Consider the following 10,772-nt stretch of genomic DNA (forward strand, 5'->3'; position numbering starts at 1 on the left):
CATAGAAGAAAAAGGAAGAGCTCCCTCCCCCCAACAGCCTCACGTTCTTTCCCAAAGGAGTTACAGGCTGCGCAGCTCTGAGGGCAAACAAAAAAAAAAAGGAAGACAAACGTTTGGCCCTGGCCCCTCCCTCTCCCCCAGGGCCTCTGCCCATTGCAACATCTTTGGTCATCTGTGAGGACCTTCTATGTGCCAGCTGTGGCAAGACACAGACAGGTATTCTCAAGGGCTCCTTTCCTTTTGTCCAGTGGCTGCTGTTGGTGTCGTTTAGAAGGGGAAGGGGGGACGTGGAGGCCAAACCTGCATTCAGAGAGAACAAGGTGAGGGCACGTAACTACTAAGAAAGGATGTGCACAGAAAACCCTTCAGTGTTCTCTGTAGGATAAGCTGTTCCATTCTGAATGTAGCACAAGACCCTCACCCCACCCCTGAAAACTTTGCTGTAGCAGAGCACCCCGAATATCGCCAGGCCAGGCCACTCAAGAGTGCAGCCCAATTCTTCTGGGAGGGCAATCACCGTGGGCCCACCTTTGCCAGGAATGCCTCTGCCTTTCGCACAGCCTCAGCGTCCTGGGGTAATCACAGCAACAAGCCCGCCCCAATTAGATTAATTGGCCACTCTGCCCATCCCCAGGGCACCAGCACAGACATCGCAACAAGGAGGAGGAGCAGACGCAGTCTCTGTAGGCTACTGAGTGCTCCTCCTGCTTGGCACACCAGGCCAGTGGCAACCTTCCACATGTTCTCTCCTTTTTCGGCCATACCGCGAGCCTTCCGTACATGTTGACCTGCAACAGAAGCAACCAGCACTTGTGGAAATGCATCCATAGGAGGCTTCCTCCGTTAAAGCCACACATGCTCTTTTCCAAGGACGGATGTTCCCCTTAAGCAAAAGCTTGCCTCTCTGAGCACAGGCACAGGCACCAGCATTATGCCCTCACAGTCACAGGAAACAGCAGCAGGGTATTCACAAGTCGCTGCTGAAGCCATGGCTGGATTTGCAGAGGCCGAGCAAACACAATGGCCACTTGCAGCCAGGTCAAGCTGAACACTTCCCCCCTCCTAGATAGAAGCCTTCAAAGTGTGCCTAAAGAACTGCAGGAATGGTGGAGGCGGGCACAACCCCTCTCTGCTTCTTTGGGAAGGGAAACCTTAAGGTCCAACTCCTGGCTCCGTTGTCAGTGAGGTGGTGAACCAGGGCCTGGGCTGTACCACTTTGAATCCTAGTGAACAAGGATGGACTAATACATGAAAGAAGCTGGGAGAGTCTGAAGTGCTCCACTCAACAAGGCTACAAACCACACTAGATGCCCATGCCTTCAGCCTCTACAACCATGGTTTATTTTTATGTATCAGTTCCTTACAAAGAAAACTTGTTGCAGAATCCTTCCTGCTAGCCATACGCATCCTCAGAGTGCCTGCTCACGTGGAAGGAGGAAATCCAGGCACCTAAAGGAGCAGGAGGGAAAGAATGGAGAGGGTGCCTTGCGCCAGCCGCACCATCCAATCACAGCAGGCCTTGGCGTTTTAGGTCTTCATACGTCTTCTTGTTGACCACGTTCCCACTGGAATCCTCATACTCCTCCTGGGGTGAAAAAGGAAGACGCTCGTTGAGTCTCAAGCGTGAAGCAAAGCAGGTGCCACGAGGAGGTTAAGTGTGGCCTCCAGGTCTCTCCCAACTCCTCTCTCAGGAGGGCTGCCTGGAGAGAGCCAAGAAGCACAAGCAGTAGAAGCACCCTGCTGGATCTGATCATGGCTCTTCAAGTCCATCATCCTGTGGCCCATCAGATGCCCCAAGCAGGCCCTCAAGGCAACAGCCCTCCACCTTGCTTGAGGTGTCTCCCCAGGTCTTTGCTGACATACAGACTGCTTCTGAACATGGAGATTCCATATAGCCCCCTTCCTTCTATTTCTGATATTCAGTCATGAGTTCTGGTCCTTACACTCCACACTGCAACATTTTGAATCTGACTAATAACCACTGATACGTATCCTCCAATTATCAAGGATTCACTAGACTTCCCAAGCCTTTTGGTTCTCTTTTCTAATGGGCCTGCACCAATAACCCTGCAGTCCTCTTCCCAACAGGCTCTTGTGAAAAAGGGCCAAGAACATCGTTCCAGGCCCAGCTTACTTCTGTGTCTGGCTGCCACCTCTCCGAAGCCTTCTGCTGCTTCAGCTTTGCCCACACTGCAAGACACACATATACACAGGGTCAGATGCACTGCCAGTCCCCAAAGCCACTCCTGGCACCCTAGAGGAAGGCAGGGCTCTGCCTTGTCAGTGGACAGAAAATGATGGTTCTGAGTGGAGAAGCTCCCACCAGGGGTCTGAGGGTTACAGCTCCTGCCACTCCAAGGCAAGCTCAATCCACCTGGCCACTTCCCCCATCCTGACAAAAAAGCCACCAATTCACCCAACAAGACAGTTGCCAGAGAACATCTATTATTCCAACAAGGAGACCCCCTCCTCACAATGGTTCTAAGCAAATGGAGAGCCACAGTGCCCACAACCCAGCTACGGCCAGAACAGCCATTTCCAGCCACTTACGTGAAACAGCATCTTCAATCTGCGTGACGTTTGCAAAGTGAGCTGTGTTGGGGATGCCCAGGCATCGCATCCCGTGGGCATGGCGCCATTCCTACGGAGCAGAGATGGACATCAAGGAGAGGACCCGACAAGAACTGGCCGCAGGGGCTGCTCTCAGGTAGACAAGACGTGGTCCAGAGCCACAAGCAAGAGGGAGAGGCTCTTTCCAGGGCACCACTGTGCTGTCCCCAGGACTGTCCCAACATCTGGGTCCAAACGCAAGGCCAAGGACCCTGCCGGGGGAACTATTAACAGCCTTAGCAGATAACGAAGAGGGCTCCTCTTCCACGCCTCCCCGCCCCATGCTCTCGGTGTCAAAGATCCAGGGCTGCTGCAGAGCATGCACGCTATACAAGCTGCTGATCTGTTCTGTGGCTCGCTAGGAAAGCCTTCCCCCACCCCACAGCCATACTCTGCTGGCGCTCTGCAGCCCCCCTACCGCAAAGTGCCGTTGGAAAGCTTTGGGCCCACGGTACGTGTAGTTCCCACAGATCTCACAGTTGTAGTTGATGTTCAGGCCATGGAGCTTGTAGAGCCAGTAGGGGATCGGCTGGAAGACAAGGGAAAGCGTGAGCTTCCAGGGCAGAGCGGCACACCAAGCCCCGGGGGAGCGAAGGCATCCCCTTGCCAGTCGTGGGGCTCACCTTCCCATCCCAGCCCAGGGGCAAGTTCTTGGGGTTGTAGATGATCTCGTTGTCTTCATCTTCGCTCTCGCTCTCACTGATCTGCTCCTCTTCCTCCTCCTCGCGCTCCTCGCCAGTGCGTGCCTGCTTCCGCTGCACGTTCTCGTGTGTCAGCTGCCGCTGCTCCTGCAGTCGGGAGGGGAGCCTGTGAATGCCACACCCTCGCCCCTGCCTTGGAGAAGGAGCTTGGGGTGCTGTGGTCAGGGAGACTCACCCCGAGGATCTCCACGTGCTCGTAGATCTGAGCCTCCAAGAAGGCCAAGTCCTTGCTCCGCTCCGTGTCCCTGTCAAGGCAGCAGCTCTGTGAAGGACGAAGTGCTGCCCCGCTCACGATGCCGAGATGATCCACACGAGCCCAGCAGCTCACACAGCATCAGGTAGCAGCAGCCCCTCCCACAATACCTTCCAAGGAAGCGGGCATAAAAGCAAAGGGCAGCTTCCCCCCGCCCCCCAAAGAGTCCAGAGTACTTCAGAAGCGACTCGAACAGACAATGCTGACCTCAAGCACACGTAAGGGCATGCATCCACACACAAGGGCATGCAGTTGACTCACCGTTTGCTCCCCTTTGTCTTTGGGTTCTTAGCAAAGAGGGAGGGGTCCAGGGCCTCCAGGGACTTGCCCTTGGTGCTGAACAATCTCTGAGCACGTTCCTCTAGTGTCCTGAGCAGGAGGAAGAGACCCATGAAGGGAAGTAAGCCAGAACTCACCCTGTCTGCGAGGCCACTTCCTGGACCTGGCTTACCCGAGGGCTCCAGCAAGAAGCCTGCAGCCAACCCCAAGCCAGTTCCCTGTAGCACACAGGCCTCCAGCCCTTAACTTACCCACCACATTTCAGACCCAATGCCAACAGTGCAGATTTCAGCCTATCTAGCCCGAGGGAGGCCAACTCCTGTGGTGGGAGTACAAAGGTGCAAATGCTCCGTTAGCTGAAGACAACCATCTCCTCTGCAGGGCAACGGAGCACAACAGAGTGAGTAGAAACTCCACCAAAACCCTTGTACAGTGGCGGCAGCAGCTGTCTTGCTTCCTCCCCAGCCACAACAGAGGCACAAGAAAGCAAACAAACCTCCCAGGAAGAGAAAGCTGAGAGGTCCAGGTGGGCACCAGCATGGGTGAGGGCGCTGCTAGTCTCTTTCTGCCAGAAGACAACAGGGGGGTTAGTGGCTGCTGGCCCCTCACACACATTTAAGAGCGTCCTTAACCAGAAACACAAGCAGCTGCCATGGGGTGACAAGAGGCCTGCCAGCAGGCCCCAGAGGCACCTGTGGGAAAAGCTGCCTCTGTTCTGTTCCATGTGGCCACTTTCCTGCCATCCCCATCCATTCCCACCACGGCACACTTCTCACCGGCCAACCGGGGAAAGTACCATTCTCCCACTTCTTCTCAAACTCTGCCTGGATTTTCCCAAACAGCTCATTCTGGTCTAGCAGTGGCTTGACCCGGTCTGTATAATCCTGCAGGTATTCCAGAAGCATCTCCAGGTACCTGTAACAAACACCAAGGGCAGGAAGAGACAGCCTGGTATCTCCACACCCAAGCAATGCTTCCCCTGCAAGCCCCCAACGGCAGGGATTCCTCCCACAAAGATCAACACTACAAAGAAAATCTGCCTCTTTCTGTTCCTCTGCCCCATGTAGGGGGCAGAGAAATTTTGCCCACAATGGCATTTTGTTGGCACAAAACAGCTTCACTTGAGTGGCCTTAAAAACCCTAGGAGCATGACAGAAAAACAGGCTAGGCTGATAACACTGGAGGCTGTGTGACCCAAGATGATGGAGGACTTCTGAGTCAGCTCTCTCCCACCCAATATAGGCTGTAAGCACTCACCTCCTGTACTCAGCATTTTTCCTCTCCTTGGGAACGTCAAAGAGCTGGTCAAAAGTGGAGAGGTATGTGATGTAGTCCAATTTCTGAGAGGGGCAGGAGAAAAGAGAAGGTCATTGGCCATGATTTAACACAAGACGTAGTGGCAGTTATCTAATTGTTCTCTCACCCGTTCCCCACCCCTGCACCCACTCAGCACCCTCCTGAAGACCCTGTAGCTGCATTTCACTTAGGGTACTGCAGAGGAAGGGGTGAGACAGCACAGCCCAATCCATCAGCTCAGCTGGGACCAACTGCCATTTCATGCCTCGTCTCCCAGAATGGTCTCCACAATACCTGGTCAACTTTCAGAATTAGTGTGCAAATGTGGATGTTTCCAGTCCGTCCGTCCCCCCCGCCCAAATCCCTTTTTCATTCTTTGTAGTAGCTATTGGAGAGGGAGGGTGCCACTTTCACCCCGAGGGGCGAATTCTGTTTCAGAGAAGGAGGGGGGGATACATTCTAAAGGTGGGCAGGACCAAAGGCAAAAGGGGCGGGGCCAAAATACCAGCATCTTTTATGGCAACTCTTCCTGCCAGCACCTAAGCCTCAGGAGAGGCATTTCAACTTTTTCCAGTGGGGAAAACTGCAAGAAAGCCGGGACACCTCCAAATGATCAGCTGTTGGGGGAAGGGCTGTGGCCAGGAGAAGGGAGCGTAACCATGTGGGGGAACCCAAAGGGCCAAACTCCAGGAAAGGTCCGATTTGGCACCAGGCCTGAGGTTCCCCACCCCTGATCTGTTATATTGTAAACATGGGCAGGGACTGTGAAAGGGTTGGGAGCAAAACCAAAAAATGAACAGAGGTTAAAAAAAATGCTTCCAAAGCCCAGGCAACAGAATGGGAATCTCACCTCTGAAGCCTTGAGATTAATGTACTTGAGGTAACAGTCATGTAGGTCCAAGTAGCGGCCATATCCTTCTTCATCAGTGAACTCCACAAGGTCTGCAGGAAGCAAATAATGAGACATAGCCCAGAACCTCCATAGCAAGAAAGAGGGAGCAATCCCCAGGATGGAAACAATGACTAGTTTGACTACACCACATCCTGAAATAAGAAGTAGCCTTGCTGCAGCACATGCTCTGCCATTTTCTTTTCATCTATTTTGACAAAGGAGATGGGTGCCAGGACATGAGGCCAAGCAAGAAGCCATGCCAGACAGATTAGAATTTTAAACTTACTCTGGGCCTCTTCACTGGGGTTTTCCCGGGCCTTCAAGAGTTCCTCAAACTCCACTGACATTGGCACACAAATCTAGAGAGAGAAGACGTTGTTACTACTGCTACTTAGACCAAATGTGATAGGTGCTCAACAAATCATAGGAGTGATTGCACCTAATCAAGAGCATATTATAATCTACACCAGACAGACAAGAAGGAAAAGATAGGTGAAAGACCAGCTATTTGGTAGGGGTATTCAAAAGATATTTTTGAAAAAAATCAATCAGAAAGAATTTGGTCAGACAGACACATGATGTTATCCATCTGAAAGGGACTATACATTTCTTTCAGTACCAAATAAATCCTACTCTAGAACTGTAACTTGTCAATATATATCACAATTTGTAAGGAAAATAGAAATAGGGAGACAAACCAATGCAGACCATTCTCCAAATTTCATGGAATTGTCATAGGGGAGGAATAATCTTGTTACACAATCAAGAAATAGTACTTTCACAACTTAAACACTGAAATAAAACAACCTTTTCAGGAGCAATAGTAAATAAGTTTAGAGGGTATTTCAGCACTCCCTATCCTCCAGATAATCCTTCAAATAAAAAAAGAGAGCTTTTCTGAAAAAAATTAAAATGCCTCAGACATCTTCTCAAGATGTAGAGAATTTAAAAGGATCTACCACAATGGACTGATGCAATGAATATGAACTTGAGCACACTCCAGGCGAGAGCGCAGGACAGGAAGGCCTGGCGTGCTATGGTCCATGGGGTCACGAAGAGTCGGACATGACTGAACGACTGAACAACAACCACCACCACCACAATGGAAAAGCACACAGAACAATGATAGATTTTAAAACAAATTAAGTTCCAAGAGTAGACAATTTACAGGGGAATATTATATATCTTTTTTTATTTTAAAAGTCCTGTCAAAACCTTTGCAGGCAGAGCAATCCTATGGTGCCTGGGACAGTGTCCCAGGAACCACAGAATTTGTCGGATTCCCCTTCCTCAAACTGTAGCTGCTCCTACGACCTCAAGGAGCAGGGGATCGGACATTAGATCGTTCCTCCTCCCTTGCAGCTGCTGCGGAAAGTATCCCGGAGAGGAGATACACCTTTGGGTAACCAGGCCCCAAGCTGATTAGGGCTTTAAGGGGGTAGAACCAGAACTTTGAATTGGGCTTGGAAATGGACTGGCAGCAATTTCAATCAGGTATGTTTCAGTATTTGTAGGTTAAGCATTTGGTTAGTAAATTGCTAAGAAAATACGATCCATTTAGGAACTTTATAACATTTGAAATGATCTCTAATATGCACTGAAAATATTTTCTAAGCCAACTCTATAATTTAATTGGTAAATTGGAGATGTTTACAAATACATATCAACAGAAGTGGGAATGATATTTAACAAATGAGATGAGACCAGTTATATGGAGGTGGATTTGGAAGCACATACCACAATGGACCTTTTGTATGTGTTTTAAGCAAACTGTTTCCAAAATTCTGTTTTGTTGGTATTTTAGGCTTAATAAAATGTATTACCGACTTGATGATAAATGTTGGAGTTGCTCAAAGATAAGAACACACTGGAGTATTATCATAGAGGAAATTGAAAATTTTACAGGCTTTGGTTTGCTGATGGATCTACTGATGCCTAGTTTTGTTATGTTAAAAATTAAACTCCATTATAAGATACCAAAGTGATGGTCCGTCTATTAACAGTCACTCATTTGACTATTAGTTCTAAATGGAAAAAGATTAATTCTCTGTCTCTGAATGAGCAGCTTCAGAGATTCGGGGGTTTCATGGTTTGTATGTTAAAATTAACTCATATGATTAGAGCAAGGTAACTATTTCACTGAAAGATGGAGTTTATTCATCATGTATTCAAATAATAAAGCATAAAGCAATGTTCAACCTATATTTCAATAGTTGGAATTGTTGTAACAGCTTAGAGAAAAGGCCAGGGACATGATAGTGGTGTACAAAATTATGCATTGTGTGGAGAAAGTGGATAGGGGGATATTTTTCTCCCTCGCGCCTAATATAAGATCCCAAAGGGGTCATACCATGAAGCTGATTGATGGAAGAATCAGGACAAATAAGAGGAAGTTCTCAGACTCAAAGAGCACTTATCAATGGGATCTTCTCAAACTCGGTAACGAGCGGGGTACCGCAGGGCTCAGTCCTGGGCCCAGTGCTCTTCAACATTTTTATTAATGACTTATCCAAGTAATTAATTCCCTGCACCATGAGGAGGTGCAGGGAATGCTTATCAGATTTGCAGATGACACAAAATTGGGTTGGATAACCCTGGCAGACAGAAACAAAATTCAAAGTGATCTTAATAGGCCGGAGTGCTGGGCAGAAAGCAACAGAATGACATTTTAACAGGGATAAATGCCAAGTTCTGCACCTAGGAAAAAGAAACCAAATGCACAGTTACAAGATGGGCAATACTTGGCTCAACAATACAAGCGAGAAGGATCTTGGCATTGTTGTAGATCACAAGCTGAATATGAGCCAACAATGTGATGTGGCTGCAAAAAAGGCAAATGCTCTTTTGGGCTGTATTCATAGAAGCATAGCTTCCAAATCACATGAAGTACTAGTTCCCCTCTACTCAGCACAGGTTAGGCCTCATCTGGAGTCCTGTGTCCAGTTCTGGGCACCGCACTTTAAGAAGGCTGCAGACAAGCTGGAGAGGGTTCAGAGGAGGGCAACAAAGATGATCAGGGGACTGGAAACAGAGCCCTACATGGTCAGACTGAAAGAACTGGGCATGTTTAGCCTTGAGAAGAGAAGACTGAGGGGAGATAGGATAGCACTCTTCAAGTACTTGAAAGGTTGTCACAGAGAAGAAAGCCAGGATCTCTTCTCCATCATCCCAGAGTGCAGGACACGGAATCATGGGCTCAAGTGACAGGAAGCCAGATTCCAGCTGAACATCAGGAAAAACATTCTGACTGTTAGAGCAATTCGGCAATGGAACCCATTCCCTCAGGAGGTGGTGGGCTCTCCCACACTGGAGGCCTTCAAGACGAGGCTGGACAGCCATCTGTCAGGGATACTGTGACTTGGATTAAGCAGGGGGTTGGCCTGTCCAGATGTTTACTGACACTAATAGCAGGAGCATGACAAAAGACAAAAATCAAAGCAAGAGTGGGGGATATATTAATTAGACAACAGGCCACAGCAGAGACAGCTGAGCCACTTACAGGATGCTTGTAGCAGACAGGGAGACCCAGGGCACCTGGGTGCATCGGTGTGAGTTCGGAGAGCCAGTTCTGATTAAGGCCTGCCGCAGATCTACCATAGTCACACAAAAACACCCTCACCTCATTTGGGTGCTTCCGATGGAACTCTTTGATCTGCTTGAGACGATTGTAGAACTCGGCAAATTCGTTAGGCCCTGAAATGGCGCTGAGCTCTTCCTTCCGCAACCTGCGGGCCAGAAGAAGCCACCCCGTTCCGGCGGGCGGAGGGGCTGCTTGCGGGAGGAGAAAGGGCCCCGCCGCGGATCCTCCCGCCCCGCCCGAGGGCGCAGGAGACGCGCCGCGTTCGGAACGCGGTCCGCGGGCCCTGCTGCCCGGGAGCGCCGCCTCCGCCCGCGAACCGGGACCCGGCGCGCCGCCAAGGCGGCTCGCGCCCGGCGGGGCTCCTTACCCGTCCTTGTCGTCGTACAGATCTCGCAGGTTGCCGCTCACCTCCATGTACCTCTGGAAGGGAGACAGAGACGCGGGCGTCGGCGACACGGCGGGGCCCCCAGCCGGGCGAGGGCCGAGGGCCGGGCGAGGGCCCTCCCCGAGGGCGGCGCGGGGCGCTACTCACGTCCTGCATGGCGCGCGTGCGGTGGTCCGAGTTGATCTGGTCCCGCAGCTGCTCGGGGAGAGGGAGGGGAGGGGAGGGGTGAGGCGAGGCGAGGCGAGGGCGGCCCGCGCGCCCCCGGCCCGGCCCGGCCCCTCACCGTGGACTTGCGCGTGAGCATCTCCTTCACCATGACGTCCATCAGGCGCTCGCGCTCCTCGTGGTAGCGGCGCTGCTGCTCCAGGATGGTCTCCATGGCGGCGGCGGCGAGGGCGGAAGCGGGCCCCCCGCGCCGGAAGCCGGCTGCCGCCGCGCCCGGCCCCGCCGCGCACGCGCGAAGGTTCCGCCGCCCAGGGGGCGCGGCCGGGCGGCCTCCCGCGCGGTCCCGCGCCCGCCTCGCCCTGGCCCCGCGGGCCCGTCCGGGTCGGGCCGACGCGCCGCGGCCGGCCCCCCGCCCGGCCCCGCGGCGGCGGCGCGGGGCCGCAGCCCCAGCAAGGCCTGAGCGGGGCGGCGGCGGCGGGAGCCCGGCCCCGCCGCGGGGCGCCGGCCCGCTCTCCGCCCGCGGAGCCGCGCAGCTGGGCGGGAGCCCCGCCGCCAGGCCCCGAGCGCCAGCATCGCCGCCCGCGCTGCAGCAGCCAGCAGCCCGGCTGCGG

General features: G+C 52.3%; 1 protein-coding gene across 1 annotated transcript; it reads right to left on the bottom strand.

The window, feature by feature from the left end:
- Window positions 1-1,318: 1,318 nt before the first annotated feature.
- On the bottom strand, window positions 1,319-10,432 carry SF3A3 (splicing factor 3a subunit 3). Its single transcript, XM_084816259.1, has 17 exons — window positions 10,280-10,432; window positions 10,144-10,191; window positions 9,979-10,031; window positions 9,651-9,756; window positions 6,318-6,390; window positions 5,990-6,081; window positions 5,101-5,183; window positions 4,620-4,758; window positions 4,340-4,408; window positions 4,095-4,162; window positions 3,826-3,933; window positions 3,487-3,556; window positions 3,234-3,398; window positions 3,029-3,139; window positions 2,551-2,641; window positions 2,135-2,190; window positions 1,319-1,585 (listed from the first exon to the last, which is right to left on the bottom strand). The coding sequence occupies exons 1-17, from the start codon at window positions 10,373-10,375 to the stop codon at window positions 1,508-1,510; spliced, it is 1,506 nt and encodes a 501-aa protein (XP_084672385.1). The 5' UTR covers window positions 10,376-10,432; the 3' UTR covers window positions 1,319-1,507.
- Between the last annotated feature and the right edge of the window lie 340 nt (window positions 10,433-10,772).

Source organism: Heloderma suspectum, chromosome 10, assembly GCF_057233095.1.
Source record: "Heloderma suspectum isolate Gila_16-S chromosome 10, 16-S_ref, whole genome shotgun sequence".
NCBI classification, from domain to species: Eukaryota; Metazoa; Chordata; class Lepidosauria; order Squamata; family Helodermatidae; genus Heloderma; species Heloderma suspectum.

Bases quoted from the DNA above. Each gene is read 5' to 3' on its own strand.
- SF3A3 (XM_084816259.1), bottom strand. From the start codon at position 10,375: ATGGAGACCATCCTGGAGCAGCAGCGCCGCTACCACGAGGAGCGCGAG. The intron at 10,032-10,143 runs GTGAGTAGCGCC...TCTCCCTTCCAG, and splicing joins GCACGCGCGCCATGCAGGAC to AGGTACATGGAGGTGAGCGG. The intron at 2,191-2,550 runs GTAAGTGGCTGG...TGTGTCTTGCAG, and splicing joins GATTGAAGATGCTGTTTCAC to TGTGGGCAAAGCTGAAGCAG.